This window comes from Pinus tabuliformis, chromosome X, assembly GCF_031772625.1.
Source record: "Pinus tabuliformis cultivar Carrire ecotype Pingquan chromosome X, CPIR1, whole genome shotgun sequence".
NCBI classification, from domain to species: domain Eukaryota; kingdom Viridiplantae; phylum Streptophyta; class Pinopsida; order Pinales; family Pinaceae; genus Pinus; species Pinus tabuliformis.
The window spans coordinates 1,584,216,507-1,584,238,191 of NC_142308.1; the positions used below are offsets into that span (position 1 = coordinate 1,584,216,507).

Sequence of the window (21,685 nt, forward strand, 5' to 3'; positions counted from 1 at the left end):
TATATTTGTTTCTGTATAATGGTGTGATATCTGCAGTAGAATTTATTTTAATATTTACTGAAGTGATTCATAAATAACTTATTGAGAAATAAGTAGGTAAAATAAATCAGTTGCTGCAGTAATAGAATTAATGTTTAGAAATTTTCACACTCTTCCTTCAGTAGATTCAAATACAATATGAGAAAGACCAAGACTCTAGACCCATAGACCTTCCTCCTCCACCAAGTCAGCCCTTCCTCCTTGTAAATATCATTTTCTTAGTCTTCCAAATGTCAGCCCTTCAAAGTGCAGCTTCAATCCAGAACTTCGAACTAGCAACAGAATTTTCGGCCCAACTACTCTAGAATTTCGGCCTTCTAGCAAAACTCCAGAACTTCACACGTGTGAGATGAGAGAGAGAGAAATCAAATTCTTGACCTTGAAAGAGACCTTCTTGTTTGCCCTTAGACTTGTCCTCTTCTTCCTTAGCATTTCGCACTTTTCCAACTACAATCTTCTACAAATCGAACTTTCTTGTCTCACTACACAAATGAGGTCGATTTGCTCCAATATATAGGCTTCTTATGAGGTCGAATTACCCTGTTTGAGGCTGACTTGTCCTTCCTTGAGGTAACTTGGTGGAGGAAGCCTAGAAGACCTAAAGTACAACAAAATAAATTTCTTCTTTGACAAATAAAACCCAAGAAGGGTTCTTTACATTATAACATGGACAAAGATACTTGACATAAACCCTAGATGCCTACAATGGAGGCTTTAACCTAAAAATAATTGACCCAAGCATGAAACCCATGCTTTAATAAGTCATAATAAAATTTCTTTTTACAAATGAATTATATTATACAATTAAGAAGACTGAACCTAGTTACATTCTTTTAGATGTAACTACATCTTGGAAGGCTCTCTAGAATTTGTAGGTCTAACAAGACTTGTTAGAACACCTTTTATTTTGATAAAGTTGTAGGTATCCCTCAAGATCAAATTAAGAGGGAGCCCTAAAGATTGGATTAAGAGGGAGCCCTCAAGATTGGATTTAAGAGGGAGCCCTCACAAATAAGTCTTATCTTTTATGTTTGGTTTCCCAACATACTTATCTTTGGTAAAATGGTGAGGGCTCCCTCTTAATCCAATCGAGGGATACCTACAACTTCATCAAAATAAAAGGTGTTCTAACAAGACCTGTTAGACCTAAAAATTCTAGAGAGCCTTCTAAGATGATATAGTAGTCTCTTCTTATTCAGTAGCTCTAGCCCAACAACAATCTAGAAATTTGACTTCCCAGTTGTAGAATTTCGACCCCCAGTGGCAGAATTTCGGCCTCCCTTCCAGCAACTGCACAGCTTCACACGTGTGGGCAAGAAAGAGAAAATTTCAACTTCTTATGCTTGTGAGAGACATCCTTCTCCTTTGCTATCCTTCTTCCTCTTCTTCCTTGAAATTCACACTTTTTCTGGCCCAAGAAGTTGCAGATCAACTTTTTGTGAGTGTGACAAATGAGGTCAAGTTGTTGCCTTTATATAGTGATTTTGCTGCCTAGTTTAGGCCGACTTGATGGAAGAGGCTTAGAAGACTAATTTTAATATAAAATAAATTTCTTTCTTGACAAATAATTCCCAAGAAGGATTCCTCAAATTATGACATGGACAAGGACACTTGACACAAATCCTAGAAGCCTGCAATGGAGGCTTTGACCTAAAAATAATCGACCAAAGCATGAAACCCCTGCTTTAATAAGTCAATTTTAATAATAATAAAATTTCATTTGCTTTCTTTTGACAAATACAATATACTGTGACTTCCATACATTTATGAAGACCGAACCTAGTTACATTCTTCAACACTCCCTCTTAACTAGGGAGGTATTCATAATTACAACCATATAGATGTACATGGACGATCTCCACTATGAACTACAAAGAGTTCAAGCACACTCAGTGCCTCGGACTAGATACCTGACCAGGGTTATCTATCAAGGTGGGACTAAGATGGACTAAAGCTTTCAGCCACTCTAAGTGTTGATTTGTGGAAGCATCAGATGTGCTCTAACCATGAAAATTGGTGGAGAGGCTAAAGCACATAAGATCTCGAAGGCCTAGAAATGGTTTGGGAAAATTCCAACTGGTTAGAGAGAAACTAAAATAATTAATACTTTTAATGGGGTTCCTAAGTCTAAACTTAGGAAAATTAAAATATTAATGGGTATTAATATAAAACTGAGTGAGAATGTTCTAAATGACATGGATCAAGCCAAATCTAATCTTAGCCGTTGATTAGAGACTTAATCTCGGTCGTTGAGGACTCAACCGGAAAAGTATAAGAGGAAGCTTGAAGGTCAGTTGGAGATACACCAAGATTGATCACTCAGTTAGATTTTCCGGAGCGGGGTTTGCTGAGAAAATTCGAACAAGTGATCTGTTGCAAAGAGGGGAAGTGGGTACATAGCAAAGAGGCAGAGATAGTGTCGAAGGGTTAGCGCAGAGACCGAAGAGGCTGACGTAGAGGCAGCCAGAGCTACGCAGAGGCAGCAAGAGCCACGCAGAGGCAGCTAGATACTGCGCCAAACGCTGAGGGGCCTGCATGGGTGACGCAGAAGACCAGAGAGCTAACACAGAGAGGTAGAAGGCTGACGCAGAGGGTTTAGGAGCTATGTTGAGGCTAGCAGGGCTGACGCAGAGCCTTGGAGAAGCGTCGGAAGGATTTTTGTGGGGCAGACTAGCTAAATATCTGTCTTCGAGAAGAGGTATTACTGTCACGTAACAATCTCTGTTGGGTGAGCCAGTTCGGCACCCTAGTTGTACTCAAGAAATCTGCATAATAATAAAAACCTCAAATATGTTGCACCGGTTTTCCCGCATTGGGTTTTTCTGGGGACATGTTGTCCAAAAATAGCAGTGTTTGTTGTGTGTTTGTCTAGTATTCCAGTTGTTGATTTGTATATGAGTTAAGGTTGCATTTGTGTTTATCTTCAGTATTTATATGTATAAACCAGCTAATGCAGTAGGGATTTCTAATGTGTCAGAATTAGAAATTTCAACACTAAGTACCATCAAGCTTACTTGCTAACCATCAACCCAAGGATCTAGGTGTGTATCCAAGGTCAGAGCTCCAAGACCATTGCCACCCTCCCTCTTCGGGATCAGGGCATCAAACACACATAGGCGGGCTACACTGCAGCAACTGATTTACTTTTCCTACTTATTCCACAATAAGTTATTTATGAAATTACTTCAATAAACATTAAAATAAATATTGCTGCAGATATCACACCGTAATACAGAAACAAACATATGCACAAGAATCAACACATTGACATAGTTATTTTGGACAACAGTCCCCGGAAAAACCCAATGTGGGAAAACCGGTGCAGCAAGGGAGGTTTTTATTATTCAGCAATTCTTCAGTACAACAGGGTGCCAAACTGGCTTACCCACAGATAGAAAAATTCTCCAGTACTTCTCCCAATCCCAACGCCAGCTCGGCTAACCTCTGCGTGGCTCTCAAACCCTCTGCGTCAGCCCCTGCTTAACTACGTTAGCCCTGGGCCTCTCTGTGTCACACACGCAGGCCTAGTTAATGACTGCACAGTCTCCTACTGCCTCTGCGTCTACCTGAAATGCCTTGCGTTTGCCTCTCCTGCCTCAGCGCTGATCTCTAGTGGCTGATCCCGTCTCTCTGTTCCGTACTTGTTGCCTCCTGACTGCTCACCAGACCACTGGTTCAATTTCTCAGCTAACCCCGCTCCAGAAATTGAACTAACTGGTCTCCCTCAGTGTGTTCTCCAAATGACCCTCAAGCCTCCTCTTATACTTTTCTCGTTGATAATCAACAGCCGAGATTAAGTCCCTAATCAACGGCTAAGATTAGATCTGGCTTGATCCATGACTTTTGGACCATTCTAACACAATTTTATATTAATTCGCATTAATATTTTATTTTCCCTAAGTTTAGACTTAGGGACTCCATTAAAAATATTAATTATTTTAATATCTTCCAAACTGTTTAGAATTTGCCCAAACCCTTTCTAGTATTAGAGATCTCATGTGCCTTAGCCTCTCCACCAATTTTCAAGGCTAGAGCACATCCAATGCTACCCCAAGTCAACACAGAGCTCCAAGACCAATGCCACCCTCCCTCTTCGGGATCAGGGCATCAAACACACATAGGCGGGCCATATGTCCTCCCAAGCATCCACCATTAGATGCTTCAAATCTCCCTAATAAACTAGATATATCCATTTGTCCAAGCATGCTAAACAATATATGACAATTTAAGTTTGAAGTTTGAAGTTGGCAATCATAATTCATTGGTAATGAATTATGAATATCATGTTTCGTGAAACATTTCATTTCATGTTTGATATTATTTGTTATAGTTTGATAATGGTTACAAGTATAACTTTAGTGATGACAAATGTTATATATTGAATTTTGAAACTTTGAAACTTTAAGGTTGATGAAAATCAAGATGTTATGGACCCGTGGTTGATGAAGATTATAACTACTAGGTGATTGATGTTATATGGTTTAATCTATGTTTTTATGTTCTTATAACTAATTCATCATTCTACATGCTTTTGTTGACATATGTGCATCAAAATATATAAAATATATATTATATAAAAAACACTCCCGGCTTGGAAGCTTCTGATAATTATCACTCTTACTCCCACTCTTGCTTCCACTTCTAAGCAGTCGTGATCTTGTCCCCCAAGATCCAATGAGTAAACTTGTTCTAGATGTAAACTGTTGTATTTCATTCTTATACCCAAAGAAACCATTTAGGAATCTAGGGGTAGCTGGATAAGGTGATTTCTCTTACTTTGATAACTGCTTGTGATGTATTTTTTACTTAACTTGATTATCTTCTTTCATTCACTTGATTATTATTAGTGTTCTTTATCATCAAATAGCTACCAAACAATGAAGATCAATGAGACAAGGAGACACAAAATGTAGAATGTCAACCATGGCCAAAACCTCTCCACTTGAGAGGAAAACCCACAAGAATTCTTCTCTTATAAAACTTCAAATGACGAATTTCAAGACCTACGACCTTTGTCAAAGATTCCTCCAAGACCAAGTCAAACCTTCTTTTGATGAGCTTCTCTTCAACAACGTCAATGCCAGTCAAACTTGCTCCACAACTTCAAATTCGGGCCCACCCTTAGATTTTCGGCATGTTGCTTCAGGACTGCAATTTCAGCTTCTACTGCATAAACCCTAGGTCACACGTGTGAGATAAATATGGTGAATTTCTTTCTTTCTTTTTTCCTTCGCTTGGACAATAGTTTTTTCTCCAACAATTCGGCTAGCAAGATGATCCTTCTTTTATTAGATTTCGTCCTCTTGCAATATTTTGATCTCTGCTGCAATGGTTGATGCTCTAACTCTTTCGCACGTGTGAGGAATAATGCCTAGAAACAATCCAAAATTTCAGACTTTCTTCCTTTTAAGTTTTCTCCTTTTTCGTTGGCTAGAAGACTTCTTTTTCCATTGATCGAACTTGTTTGTGATCTTGATGGATGATCATAAATGAGGTTGAGTGCTTCTAATTTATAGTCTTCTCTTGGTGGTCGAATAGCCCTATCTTGAGGCCGACTTATCCCTTCTTAAAGGTTGACTTGTCTTGGAGGAATTCTTATGACACTTTGACTTTACAATACATTTCTTTGACTTGATACATGATACCTAAGAGGGTCTTCCATACATGACAATGACTCAATTGACTTGTTAAGTCAATGAAAATCCCTAGAAGCACTCAATGGGTGCTTGACCTATAAATAAAATAATCTTGAGCATGAAACCCATGCATCAAGAATGACAATAATAAATTTACTTTTTCTCTTCAATATCAAATACATAAAATCATGATTACATATGTCATTATGAAGACTGAACCTAGTTACATATTTCAACACTCCCTCTTAACTAGGGAGGTATTCATAATCCATACAAGGTACTTGGACATTCTCATACTGAAGAATTCTCATAAGAAGAGTTGGATTGGTAAGCCATCTCATAAGCTATTATTTCAGCTTATCTCATTGCATCTCATCATACCAACCAACATTGTCACATAGCAAGGCCTTGACTAACAACTCTATCTCTCCACAAGATCAAAGCACAATGTTGGCGAGATAATGATTGATAGACACCATCATCATTATCTCTTAAGTCACATACCTCATCCGGATGTTCACAAGGTATGTCCTTCTAGGACCATTCCTGTCTTGGATTAACACATCCTCAAGGAATTTCCTCTTCGACTACTCTTACCTATTGAATGCCCTACCATATCCTCAAAGAGTATCAGAATTCAGATGTTTACACAATCCTCCATTCTTTCTTCATAACATGAAGACAAGAATGATGTGTCCATTTCTCCCTCATGGCCTTCACTAAGACTTACAACTATTAGTCCTGGTCTAGTGCATGACACATGAAGTAAAGAACCATATTTGTCACTCCCTCTCAACCAGGGAGGATCTAATCATTCCTATACAAGGAATATACTCAAGCTCCCTCTTAACTAGGGACTTGTTTCCAACAACAACTATCTTCTCTTTGGTGGAGATCATGGTACTATCAACTGCTTGTATGGCTCCTCCTTTCCGCATTATGTCATGAACTTCAAATTTTTCATCATGGAGCCTTCTTCTTCTAGAACTTCTTCACAGGGCATCGACCATCTTCACCATCACTTCCCTTCAATGAAATATAGTGTTGAACCAATAGTCATGTCATCCTTCTTTTCATCGAGAAGTGATCTTCTAGTCCACATATTGTTATTCTTCATACAGCTACCTCTTCCAAGCCATGCTTCTTTCAAGATCTTCCATCCAATCTCATGACTACTAGTTGTAGGTGACTTCTACAATCCTCTTTCGGTAGCCCTGTTGCAACACAACCATATGCTTTCTCAAAAATAAAAAATAAACATCAAATCAACATTACCTCTTTATGATGCCCTTTCATCATGACATTAGCTTCTAACAACATCAACATCCTGCACATGTATGAATCCATCTCCAAGATATTCATTACCAAGATTCTCTTTTTCCAACATACCTATCAAGGTCTTCATACCTTCTTCATGGAGATGTCATAGCTAATCCTTCTTGTTATCAAATGTTGATCACTTATCTTATCTTACGTGACTATAGGTACATCTTTCACAAACTCTTCTTTCAACTTCTTCGTAGATGGCTTCCTCGGGATTTTCTATACATAGTTCTTGTTATCGCTCAAACTAGTAGGGTTCCAAGGAGGGGATCCTATAGAACAACTACTAGGTCGAGAGAAACAATGGTGTGATAGCCCACTGTCACCTCAGCTAAGGCTCCCTGCTCTTTGCGGATATTCACTGATGGGAGGAGTTTCAGTATGAGAGGAATCACTAGAATAGATATAATCAATGATACGATAAGGAAGTGATTCCTAAGCCTATTCGCAAGAGAGACTCAATTAAATAGGTTGCTCCTCTATCTGTCACCCATAGGGTCGGAGATGTTAGCTCCCCTATCTTGGTCTATGTAGAGTATACCCGAGTTGGCATCATACCCACAAGTTGGGCTTGTTGACCACTACGTGTGAACGACCCATAGCAATACAGCCCCCTTTTTCACAAGAGGGATAGCGCCTGATCGATCTGTCCGTGCCATCCAGCTTTCATCATCAATCTGATTATCATGTTATAATGTAAAACCCATTATGCATGTATATGATGTAAATAATCTCAGCAGATCTGTGTCATGTATGTAATTGCCTAGGTAAACCTATTTTTCTGATGACGATCTACATTCTGGGAGGTTTTTTATCTCACCAATCCATTCTTGATGGTTGGCAGAGTTTTCTTTCAACCTTACCCCAAAGCCAGAATGAATTTTGTCACCGAAATCTTAGGCGAGTCCTAGTTTTATAAATCGACTCTACGTAAAAGTGATTTGGGAATAATCATAACTATTTGGTTAAGTTATTTTATTACAAATTGCTTAGTTCGTTGGATTATATTTGTGTCGCAGAAATGGGTAGTCTGTGAGGGTCTATTTCAGATGGGTTTTCTCCTTTGTGATATAAAAGATATGAAAATAATGATGTACAGTGTCTTGAGGGTTGGAAAAACAATTTATCCCCTCACAGGTTAATTAATTAAATTTTCTGGCAAACAATTAATTAAAATCCTAAACCAGAAATTTAATTAATTATACGTCCTAGGTAAATTTAAATTTTCCAAAGGCAAAATTCGTGGGTCCTTAAAATTCAAATTTTAAAAGGTCCCAGGACTGAGGTAAATTAATTATTTTGCTAAATTTTAATCCTTTGGTCCCTCGAGTTTAGGTCAAAGTCAAATTTTTGAGGAAATTAACTCAAAATTTTTATTTTTGAATTAACTAAAATGCATTTAATTGAAAAATTCGAATTTCCTCAAGAATTTAAAATTTCGACGGATGAGATTAAAAGAAATTTTAATCCTCATCAGCGGTCGAGATATCTTTGACAAGGATCACTCGAACTAGCCATTGGAAGATTTATCTTTAAATAGGAGGTCATTTGTTAGTTGATCCATCCAATCTCTGGATCGTGTACTAAGCTCTCAAGCTCTCTTGTATACTTTTTTGAATTAATGCAAAAGTCTTCGGGTTTCAACGTGTTGTAGTGTTCTTCTTCATGAATTTATGGTAACATTGTTTTAATTTCTGCTTAATATTATGTGAAAACTATCAATCAATAGCTCTTTTAAAATAATCTGAATACAGGTATCTTATTCAGTTTATTGGATCTAGGGTAACATTTTTAATTTTTAAGTAGCAGGTATCTCTATTTCTTCATAATTTTATTGTTGTTATATTTCTTTACTTGATTTGATGGTTGATCTAGTGTTTGCAGAAGATTTCTCAGGTTCTCATTGAGCATTTGGGGATAGACTTCGGCTGGACCAGCGAACTCTCAACACATATTTTCTGAAGAGCCTACTTCATATAAGCCTCAGGATTTATCTAACAATAATCTTTTTTTTTGCAGGGTGTTTTTGGGCTAGTACCTCTCTAAAATTTCAAAATATTTTAAATATTTTGCGGAAATTTGATAGATCTGGCTATTAAGAACCTTAGATTATCATATTTGAGAGCGAAGTTAGACTCATACTCCTCAGATCTGGGAGCGGAATCGGATTCATACTCCTCAGATCTGATAAATCTGTAAATTATTTGTATAAATCTGTTATTTGCTTGTGTAGATCTGAAATTTTTGTAACATAATTTTGAATTTTAACACTTGGGTTTTTTGGGATTTTCTCTATTTTTGTACATATTGGGTATTGGGTTTTTCTCTTTTCACTTGTGCAGAAATAGATCTGAGAAATCAGCCAAGAAAATCTTTAAATCTGAGTTAGATCTAGACCCTGGAGGGCCTCAAATATTGTGTGCATGAATAGATCTGAGAAATCAACCAAGTAAATCTTCAGATCTGAGATTTTTTTCAAGCAGATCTAGGGGTTTTGAGACAGATCTAGGCCCTGGAGGGTAATATCTTGTCCCAAATATTTTTGCAAGGCCAGCGATTAAAGATTTTGCAATAAATTTGAAGATCTGAGGCAACATAATTTTTTCAAAGCAAGGGTTTCAAGTTTTGGGGCTCCTAAGCCCAGATCTTCCGCCTTCTAGCCCAAGTGCTACCTCTCATTGGCCCTAGATTCCCCTTGCTCCATTTCTGATCTGAATATTTAATTTTCTGAAGCTAATCATTGGTGAGTTTTGCAGAAAATTTGGTAAAAAATTGTGTTTTAGGTATTGAAATTTTTTTGGCAACTTGGACAAGTGATCTTCAAGGCCTAGGGCCTAAGGGTTTGATATCTAAACCATCTTTTTCCTCACTGTTTGCTACAGCAGTCATATACCTTTCTAATAGTGGTGAAAAACACATCTAAGTGGTTTGAAATTAACTAAAAAAAATTGCTAAATACATTAATAAGTCATTTATGTTTGATGTGTATCAAAAATTTGGCCTAGATCTACATTTTGGGTGACTATTATCTCTGAATAATTCTGTTTCTGAAGTCTGAAATATAACAGTGGTAAAATTTCATGTGAGTTAACCTAAAATCAGTTCCTAAGTTGTCTAATACATTAAAAAATTAAATTCTTGAGTTGGGCATTCATCATTAGGGTTATTTTATGTTTTAATTGTTGGTTGTAATAAGTATATGAGATTTGATATAATTCTGGAAATCACATCATAACAGGTTGAATTTTTTTTTATAATTCATGTGGGAAGTTTGGAAAATTTTCGGTAAATTTTTGGCATAAAGATATCATTGATAGCTTACTGTTTTCATTGTCATATCGCTGCTATCATAAAGTTTTTCTTACTGCTGTCCTAAAAATTAATTTCTGAAAATTAAGTACTCTGTCATGGAATTGTGATAAAATGCATATCCTTTGTTTCATAAACTAAATATTTTTTTTTAGCATCTGTTGACATTGACATCGAATTGCAAAGTTGTTTTTGTTCTCTTTGAGCTATAACTATATCAGAAAGATTTGAAATAAGCTTGTGTTCTAATTGTAATATCTTCAGGGGTTTAATTTGAATCTTCATTTCATAAAGCGAACATTTCATTTGGGTATTAGAAGTTTCTGCGACATAAGCATCTTTTCATCCTTGAATCTAACTTCATCTCATCTTCTCATCATCTGGTGCATTTGCATATAAGTTAGCTTTGCATAGATAAAATTTACTTCCAAGCATAAGCTTGGTCGATAAACAGATAGATCTCCATCCGTCTTTTCTTGAGAAGCTTGTTTTAATAGTACTTAAAACGGTGACCATGCACTCGTCAAAGCCACTGTTCTCTGCAGCGCCGGAGGCACCGGGTATGTTAGAATTTCAAGAGAGATATCATTAATCACACCTTAGTGTGCTTCTCTTGATCTTCTCTCTGCCAATTACTACGAAATCAGGCTCAACACGGAAAGGATTGAAGGGTTCACATTTAAATAGCATTTAACTAAAATTAATCAAGATTCTTGCATCTCACATTAGTTTTAGAATCTGCATTTCATATAAAATAGTCATTCACCTAAGCAGCAGTTGCTAATCGATTACTTGGTCTTAATTTCCCTAGCAAGATCGTTGACTCCATAAAGCACTGGTATCAATTGTTTAAAATCTAATCAAATCCTATAAGTCTTGCTGAATCTTAATCAAGTACTTGATCGTTTCATTGTGTCTCCCGAAATTGATTGGTTCCCAACTAGTTCTTCTTCATTCCACTTTTCCATAGGGTCTACCCCCTTTAGCCTGTTGTAGGGAGATAGTTTAAACGAAGAGATTGGAGATCAGGGTGACAGCCCCTGATCTGAGCCGTTGTCGCGGTGCCTAGACATTATGTGCGACAACATTTTTTGGCGCCATTGTTGGGGATATTTTATTCTTGGCGCTTCAACGACCTTTTATCTTCATTCTCCTCATATTATCTTTATCATTTTTACCGGCAATGGCAACATTTTTTGTCGTCATTGCCGGGGATAGAGCTTTTCTATCCTTGGTTTCTTGACATCGTTTTAATCATCTCATATTTTTCGTCATTCATTAGCCGGTCAAGCGACACAACATTCACTGGCATCATTTGATCTTTTCATCGCCCTATCTTTCGTCATCTCTGCACCTTTAACACTTGGACATTTCGGTTCGTTTCTTGTTTGGATGGCAACTCCACTTCTTTCATTTATTATTTCTCAAACAAGAAACCCTCCCTTATATCCAGTTGTTTGCCTTTTGGATCTTAGAGCTAGATTCATGTTCAAGTGGTGACTCCACTTCTTTCATTTCTTACAAGAATTTCTACTAGAAGCTCGCTTCTTGTGGATCTCTTGATTTTCTTGAGCAAGGGTCTCTCTCTAGCATCCATTTGGTCCCTCCTTACCCCTTCAAGCAAGTCAACATGGATGATTCGTTTACCCCGTGTCATTTTACTGATTTTCTCCATGATATACCGAAAGTGGCCATTCATAAATTGCCTTTGTTCTCAGGTGGTGATTCAGTCGCTCTTATAAAGCATTTACGCAGGGTTTCTCATACAATAATCAAATATTGTAGTTCTCCCCAGTATAATCATGAAGATGTCAAAATGTGTCTATTTTCCTTTTCTTTAGAGGGTGATGCTTTAAATTGGTTTAATAATTGTCTTGAAGATTCATTCGCTTCTTTACAAGACATTGTCAATGCTTTTACAGATAGATTTGGTGATCAAGGTGGCTCGCCTTGTACCCCTAAAATTATGCAACAGAATGAAAGTGATCTTAAAAAGGATCCAACTGTCAATGAAAGATTTCAAGACAATTCTCCATATCAGAATGTGCCATCCACTTGTACCGTTGCAAGACGAATCCATGATAGTGGAAAAGCATGAACAAGTTATCAAATCAATGTCAACAATGAAAGGGAAAATGACAAGCAAATTATAGAAGAACTAAAGCAGTGGGTTAAAGACATGCAGTTCAGTCAAACGCAGCTGGTAAAAAATATGGAGCTTAATCAAGAAAAATTTGTAACTGATTACGTCAAGGATATGAGAACTTTGTACACCCACCTGGAAAAACGTGATAAGGAGATGGAAATCATGAAAATTAAACACTCTGATCACGTAACCGACATGCAGAGTCAGCATGCTAAGGAAATGGAAACCATGAAAGCTAATCATGACAGAGAAACTAATTCTATGCAAAGCAAGTTATTAGCCCTAGAGGAAAAGATGACGATCATGGAATTCAATCATTCAAATCAAGTGATTGCCATGGAAGCAAGTTATCAGGAAGAAATAAGTTCGATTCAAAACAAATTGTCAACTATGGATGAAGAAATGACCATCATGAGATTTGATTATAATAATCAGTTAGCTACCATGCAAGCAAATCATAAGAAAGAAATAAACTATATGCAAAATTGTTTCATGGGCATGAAAGCAAAGAATGATAAAATTATAAAGGACATGGAAGTTGGTCAAATATCTCTTCAGAATAGATTATTGGCCATAGAAGAAAAGCAGGTACCATGTGTCATAAATACAGATGGAATACATATCATCGAAAATAGATTAAAAATAATGGAAGTTAATCATTCTAATCAGATGTCCATTATTCATAATCAAATAAAGGCTATGCAAGCTAATCATGTCACTCTGCAAGAAAGATTCGTGAAAATTGAACTCAATCAAGCGAAGTTAATAGTAAGACATGCCAGAGAAATGGGTTCATTACATAAGAGGCTGGAAGAGAGAAAATCACAGGTCCCATCTTGTTGTGAATATCCCGAGAAAGAGGCTAACTCCATTAACAAAGATTTAACTAAGAATGACATGATCAAAGAAGAAATTAAAAAAGGTCAAGTTAAAACTCATGACACCTGTGCGACTGATCCATCATTCTTGACAGAGCAGATGCAAAATGAAGAAAGACATGTCACACATATCTTACATACTTCATCTAAGAGTTTTGAAGTAGAATGTTCCACGTCATCAGTGATACAGTCTGCCATTAAGAAAAGACACAAGAGAAAGAGAATGAGAAAGCGATTTGATAAATTAGATGGCCGCGAGCAGCTTGATTTTTGGATAGTAAAAAGTCCTACCCTATGCAAAATTGGACATGGCACATCCGAGAAACAACCGACAGATCTGTCTGAAAGCAAGCAAATGCTCAGTATGCACTATATTGAACACATCTGATGCCATGGGGCATCTTTGTATTGTATCTCTTACCTTACACCCTGTTATTTCAGTGTTTCGTTTTGTAGTTAGATGTGTTTTTCATGTTATTAGACTAGTTAATAAATGAAGAGCTTATATCTTTCCTGTGCTTAACGTTATATGATGATTTTTGGATTGACACTACTTATGATATGTTGTGTGGATGTAGATTCTGGATTCTCACATTCCTCCAGTGCAGCAACGTGTCCCCAAGTAGAGCCAGATGTTGACCACTACGTGTGAACGACCCATAGCAGTACACCCCCTTTTTTCACAAGAGGGATAGCGCCTGATCGATGTGTCCATGCCGTCCAGCTTTCATCATTAACCTAATTGTCATGTTATAATGTAAATCCATTATGCATGTATATGATGTAAATAATCTCAACAGATCTGTGTCATGTATATAATTGCCTAGGTAAACCTATTTTTCTGGTGACGATTTACATTCCGGGAGTTTTTTTGTCTCACCAATTCATTCTTGATGGTCGGCAGAGTTTTCCTTCAGCCTTACCCCAAAGCTAGAATGAATTTTGTCACCGAGATCTTAGGCGAGTCCTAGTTTTATAGATCGAGTCTATGTAAAAGTGATTTGGGAATAATCCTAACTATTTGGTTAGGTTATTTTATTACAAATTGCTTAGTCTGTTGGATTATATTTGTGTCGCAGAAATAGGTAGTCTGTGAGGGTCTATTTCAGATGGGTTTTCCCCCTTGTGATGTAAAAGATATGAAAATGATGATGTAAAGTGTCTTGAGGGTTGGAAAAATAATTTATCCCCTCATAGGTTAATTAATTAAATTTTCTGGCAAAAAATTAATTAAAATCCTAAGCCAGAAATTTAATTAATTATAGGTCCTAGGTAAATTTAAATTTTCCAAAAGCAAAATTCGTGGGTCCTTAAAATTCAAATTTTAAAAGGTCCCAGCACTGAGGTAAATTAATTATTTTGCTAAATTTTAATCCTTTGGTCACTGGGGTTTAAATCAAAGTCAAATTTTTTAGGAAATTAACTCAAAATTTTTATTTTTGAGTTAATTAAAATGCATTTAATTGAAAAATTCGAATTTCCTCAAGAATTTAAAATTTCGACGGATGAGATTAAAAGAAATTTTAATCCTCATCAACGGTCGAGATTGCTTTGACAAGAATCACTTGAACTAGCCGTTGGAAGATTTATCTTTAAATAGGAGGTCATTTGTTAGTTGATCCATCCGATCTCTGGATCATGTACTAAGCTCTCAAATTCTCTTGTATACTTTTTTGAATTAATGCAAAAGTCTTTGGGGTTTCAACGTGCTGTAGTGTTCCTCTTCATGAATTTATGGTAACATTGTTTTAATTTCTGCTTAATATTATGTGAAAACTATCAATCAATAGCTCTCTTAGAATAATCTGAATACAGGTATCTTATTCAGTTTGTTGAATCTAGGGTAACATTTTTAATTTTGATTGAAGTGGCAGGTATCTCTATTTCTTCAGAATTTTATTGCTGTTCTATTTCTCTACTTGATTTGATGGTTGATCTAGTGTTTGCAAAAGATCTCCCAAATTCTCATTGAGCGTTTGGGGATAGTCTTCGGTTGGACCAGCCAACTCTCAACACATATTTTCTGAAGAGCCTACTTCATATAAGCCTCGGGATTTATCTAACGATAATCTTTTTTTTTCTGCAGAGTGTTTTTGGGCTAGTACCTCTCTAAAATTTCAAAATCTTTTAAATATTTTGAGGAAATTTTGATAGATCTAGCTATTAAGAGCCTTAAATTATCAGATCGGGGAGCGGAGTTGGACACATACTCCTCAGATCTGATAGATCTGTAAATTATTTGTATAGATCTGTTATTTACTTGTGTAGATCTGAAATTTTTGTAACATAATTTTGAATTTTAAGACTTGAGTTTTTTGAGATTTTCTCTATTTTTGTACATATTGGGTATTGAGTTTTCCTCTTTTCACTTGTGCAGAAATAGATCTGAAAAATCAGCCAAGAAAATCTTCAGATCTGAGTTAGATTTAGACCCTAGAGGGCAAGATCTGGGCTCAAAGATTGTGTGCAGGAATAGATCTGAGAAATCAGCCAAGTAAATCTTCAGATCTGAGATTTTTTTTCATGCAGATCTGGGGGTTTGAGACAGATCTAGGCCCTGGATGGCAATATCTTGTCCCAAATATTTTTGCAAGGCTAGCCATTAAAGATTTTGCAATAAATTTAAAGATCTGAGGCAAAATAATTTTTTCAAAGCAAGGATTTCAAGTTTTGGGGCTCCTAAGCCCAGATCTGCCTTCTCCTAGCCCAAATGCTACCTCTCATTGGCCCTAGATTCCCCTTGCTCCATTTCTGATTTGAATATTTAGTTTATGAAACAAAATACTTGGGCTATAACTGTATAGTTTATGAAACAAAATGTTTTCTTTGAGCTATAACTGTATCAGAAAGATTTGAAATAATCTTGTGTTCTAATTGTAATATCTTCAAGGGTTTAATTTTGAGTCTTCATTTAATAAAGTGAACATTTCATTTGGGCATTGGAAGTTTCTGCGACATAAGCATCTTTTCATCCTTGAATCTAACTTCATCTCATCTTCTCATCATCAAGTGCATTTGCATGTAAGTTAGCTTTGCATAGATAAAATTTACTTCCAAGCATAAGCTTGGTCGATAGATAGATAGATCTCCATCCGTCTTTTCTTGAGAAGCTTGTTTTAATAGTACTTAAAATGGTGACCTTGCAGTCGTCAGAGCCACAGTTCTCTGCAGCGCCGGAGGCACCAGGTATGTTAGAATTTCATGAGAAGTATCATTAATCACACCTTAGTGTGCTTCTTCTGATCTTCTCTCTACCAATTACTACAAAATCAATCTCAACACAGAAAGGATTGAAGGGTTCACATTTAAATAGGCATTTAACTAAAATTAACCAAGATTCTTGCATCTCACATTAGTTTTAGGATCTGCATTTCATATAAAATAGTCATTCATCTAAGCAGCAGTTGCTAATCGATTACTTGGTCTTAATTTCCCTAGCAAGATCGTTGACTCCATAAGGCACTGGTATCAATTGTTTAAAATCTAATCAAATCCTATAAGTCTTGCTAAAGCTTAATCAAGTACTTGATCGCTTCACTGTCTCTCGAAACTGGTTGGTTCCCAACTAGTTCTTCTTCATTCCACTTTTCAATAGCATCTACCCCCCTTAGCCTGTTGTAGGGAGACAGCTTAAATGGAGAGATTGGGGATCAAGGTGAGCCCCCCATCTTAGCCATTGTCGCGGTGCCTAGACATTCTGTGCGACAACAGAACTTGTTGGGAATACTACTCCCAGTTTGGCCAACGGGTTGAGAGAGTGCTTGGACATGTACAACCCAAGCTGATTATGATGCAGGTGTTCTACCACATCACTCTTGAGAGTCATTGTTAGGAAGATCAGTGGGCAATAGGATGGGTTGAGATGTTCTCCCCTACAATTCCTATTGCTCGATATGGGGTATGTAAAGTCCCCAAATTTTAGATTATTTGATAAGGTGGTTAGGAGGGTTTTCTAGAACTTATGTTAGCTTGGTCATATGAGCAAAATTAGTCCATTGGTGGGCCCAGAGGGTTTTAGAGGAGTTTTATAGGTACGACTAAGATCGCTTACCATATTTCATCATCGGGAACAATTTTGCACAATTTGCTCTTTGTTTTGTTGCATTCTGACGATTTCCATAAAATGTCGTTATTAACATGCATATTTTAATTAATTACATTTAAGGTGTTGTTTCAGGCTAATTACTTGAAGAAAGTTGAAACATGTTAGTGTAATAGCTCGTTAGAATCAGGGGGAAAGATCTACAGAGAAGAATGATAAAAAGGGGCTTTGGGTGGCTAATTTGACCACAGAGGCAAATTAAGCATTTTCCAGCATTAAAAGTGACTTTAATTAGTTTATAAAAGTCACTTTATGAAATAAAGAAAGGAAAAGTGTTTTTAAATATTTAATTGAAGGGAAAAGGTAAGTGAGTTATAAAAAAGAGAAATGAGGGGGTATCTCCTCATTCATTGGTGCATTTGAGTTTTTGGAGAAAAGAGCTCTTGAGAGTTTCTTGAGGAGAAGCTTAGGATTTAGAAACCCTGACCACTATAGCTAGCTTCGGTGTTGAAACTAGACACCCTAGTTGGTCCAAAAAATGAAATCACTTAGATTTCACCAATGTGCTTTCATAGAGACAGTGATTTGCAGGAGATTTGAGCTAGAAGAGGTGTTATCAATTGATATCCTGACTTTGTATTTCTCATTTATCTTCTTCCAGGTTGAAGCGATAACCAGATCTTGAAGCTTTGTCTCATTGGAAGGATACTCATCAAGGAAGTTGAGTTTCCTAGTCTGCTTGTTGGAGGGTTCGAATAGTAAAGGGAACAAGCCCTCTTTCTTGAAGCTGGTCGAATTTCTCTTCATCTGGGACATGTTTTTCTCTAGCCGAAATTGCCTTCACCATTGGTAGTGGGTCATAACTCAAGCTAGGCATATTCTGGGAACAAGGAAGACTTTGAACTTCTCCATCTGTCTTCTGGAAAATGTATTGACCTGTAGAGGCTGAGTTCTGAGCATGGAAGGGTTGTCTTCCTTACCATAACACAGACTGTGGGCTATCATTGTTTGTTGGGTGTAATCTTTTTCCACAAGGGATCGATATGAATCATTTCTAGGACCGTGTTTCATTTGTTGTTGGGTGTAGGCACTGTGGAAGGGGTTTTGTTCTCTGTGGTCCAAGTTATCACTTGAAACAGAGGTGATGAGTCCTTGCATATCAGTCAAGAGCCCTTACGAAATTGCTTGTTGGCTGTGTGTGTTTTCCGTGTTCATTTGGAGGCTGTATCAGTTGGTTATTACACAGTGAAGTTGGGAACAATCACTTGGAAGTGCACTGCTGAAGTCACACTGAAAGTAGGCCAAATACTAAAGAACATCGTGCTGCTAGTATACTAAGTTCCTCTATTTGTTGCCACCGCCGCTTTTATTTTGGATGAATGTAATGTTATCTGGGTTTATATTCTCTATTTAATAAATTTGAAGCAGCACTATCCTTGTTTGGGAATTTTATAAATCAGTCTATATCTGTGTGAAGCATTATTTCATTAAGTGAAGATCACTGTGTGCGCCTATTTGAGATTAAATTATGAAAAGCATACCTACAGCAGAATATTCGTGAAATGTTTGACAAAATACCACATAGAAAAATACATACTAAACTCAGAAAACTCAGTGACATTTTAGGATATTTCCTAGTTGGGAGTTGAAATTTGAAAAGTGAACCTACAGCAGTGTGTATTTAAACTGTTTGACGAAAGGCATTAGTGAAAGTTTAAAGTATAAACCCAGAAAATTGTTGAAACTTTGGAAAATTATTGGAAGAGAATCTTACAGGGTGAAAGATGTTTTGCTCCCCCATGAGATTCCGGGTTGAGACGTGCTCACTGATGTACTTTCAGGTTGAGATGTGCTCACTGATATTGTTTCAGATTGAAATGTGCTCTCCCTCATTATAGAGGGTGGTAGTTAAGGCTCCCCTTCGATGTCAAATTCTTCTTCTTTTAGATTCAAGAATGTTCAGAAGTGAACTGAGATGAGCAGTGACGATATTTTATGACGAGATACTTGAGATAGGAAATGATTTAATGACAGGGTACTTGCGACAATTACGTGATGCAGTTGGAATTTCTGTCTAGCTAAGAAGAAATGTTAGTTTGGCAGCTCAGTGACAAATTCCAAACATGGGACGAGATTTCTCTTTACGGGAGGACCAATTTTGACTATTGAAGTGCTCAATTTGGACAAGGTAAAGTGTACTTTTGAATTAAAGCCCACATGTGCACATTTGATTAGGTCAGCCTTAAAACAAATTGGACATTCTTGGAAGCCTATAAATATAAGTGACTTCAACCTCATTTGGTTTCCTTCTTTGGTTTTGGCTCGCACAGGTCTGAGGCAATTTGCGGAAATTGGCTCGCACAGGTCCAAAATTGCAGGCGCTGAAGCTCGCACACATGTCTAGGGTTTTGGTTCACAACCACAAACTTGTCACAAGCAATTTTCGATTATAACCATAGGCATGCAAGCCTATGTGTGTGGTTGAAGGGTTTTAGCTGCATGCATGACACTCTCTTTGTGCGGTTGAGACCTAGGGTTTCAATTTTCAGTTGGCCGAAGATTTCACCAATTGACTGCAGAGTTCGGCAGTTGACCACAGACAGTGACAGTTAACTGCAGGCTTCTGAATCAGGGTTTTGATTATTAGCTTTGTTGGGTTCATCTTATGAATGTTGTTTAGTTGATTTTGCTAGATAGAATTATGATTGAAAATATGGATCATTGTACTCTCTTTTGTCGAATCATTCAATGACAATCTAATAAGAAGAAGAATTTGAAAAGGTTTTCCCCATAGTGGGTTTTGCCCTGGTTTCCGACCAACTCTAGTGTCTCTACGTATGAATGTTTTCCTTCTATTGTTCCTTTATGTTCCGTTGCATTCGTGATGATATTGTTCTTTCTACATAATTGCATATGTTGTTAAATAATGTTGTAAATCTAAATAATGTTATGAAGTTGTGGGGTGAATTCTATATGTAAATGATAAAATGCAATTATCTAAAGCAAAGAACAATAAGTCCTAAGAAAATTTAATATACGACACTTTCCTAAGCTAGAAATAGGTTTAGGGTTTTTGGTAGACACTAGAGACCTCTTGTATTATATTATTGCGTCAAGGTATTCCATTGGGTGACTAAGTGACAATAGGGTTTGTTCTATCGCATTGTAATCTTTTGCTTTCTGCTAATAAAACAGTGACATGATTCGAGACAGACCTGTGTGTTTGCTGTTATTATTTTCTGCAGTATGTTTTTGTAGAATCTAGTATTCAAAGACTGTTGTTTTCATAAGTTTTAAGCTTCAAAGTTACCAAGGTTTTAGGTTTATTCCTTGAGTGTAGAATCTGCTTGCCATGGTCTGAAAATTGACAATAACAGGCCACTTGATGTCTTTGGCCTCCTCGTTATATCAAGTATTTCAGTTTCAAAGTGTAGGCTTGGACTATTATTAAAGAAATTCTACTACGACAACAAACCCACTTTAACAATCCTACAAAAATTTGTTACCAAAAGACATGGTAAAGCTCTCACCTGTATCGTGCTATGAGCAAAGAATCTTTGCTTGGTTTTATGGAAGCTGACATCAACTCTTTCCCATGGTAGTTGGGTAAGAGCTGCAACCATTTCCTCTGCAAATTAAACGAGGAAAAACATAGTCAATCCCATCATATAAAGAATCCATGTATGCTATTAATGTAGATTAAAGCGAAAAATGACAAGCATGGAGACTTAGTATTGCATTCCTTTATTATTTTCACATTATTTTTATATTTATAGAGAGACTTCGAATTTACTTTCAACATTAGCAAGATTCGGATGAAATCCATAGATTGCTATAAATTGTAGTATTATTGTTGCATTATGAACATTCAACAAAGGATAGCTTGTCTTCCCATATTGTTTGTTTGAATGCTACCCTTGTTCTTGGCATATCCTCTATGATTTTATTTATTACACTGTTTATAATATCGGCGATATATCAGCGATATTCAAAAAAATCGCAATATTTTCGGCAAAACGATATATCGCCGAGAAAATATCGCGATATTTTCAAAATATCACTATGTTTAAAAATTTGAAAAATTTATTTTTTATGCTTGCCGATATTTGCCGATATTTTCGCCGATATTGCCGATAAGATGTTTTCTGGACCCTCGCCGATATTTTGCCGATACCGATATTTTCAACACTGATTTATTATTTATGTCTGTTCATTTTGTTTGAGGACAATCTATACTGCTGAACTTCAATGTAGTATACTGTCTCAAAAAGATCTTTCAATAACATCCTTGTAAAATTTAGGATATCTATCA

General features: G+C 36.7%; 1 protein-coding gene across 4 annotated transcripts in view; it reads right to left on the reverse strand.

Moving 5' to 3' along the window:
• LOC149146071 (lipid droplet phospholipase 1-like) overlaps positions 1 to 21,685 on the reverse strand; it is a 210,923-nt gene that overhangs the window by 34,997 nt on the left and 154,241 nt on the right. For 3 of the 4 annotated variants that reach the window (XM_089446896.1, XM_089446893.1, XM_089446894.1), the window contains one exon: positions 20,904 to 21,001. The exons of the other annotated variant lie outside the window; for it this stretch is intronic. In XM_089446896.1, coding sequence (XP_089303022.1) covers positions 20,904 to 21,001 — 98 coding nt within the window. The remainder of the gene's footprint in view (positions 1 to 20,903; positions 21,002 to 21,685) is intronic. 4 annotated transcript variants of the gene reach the window in all.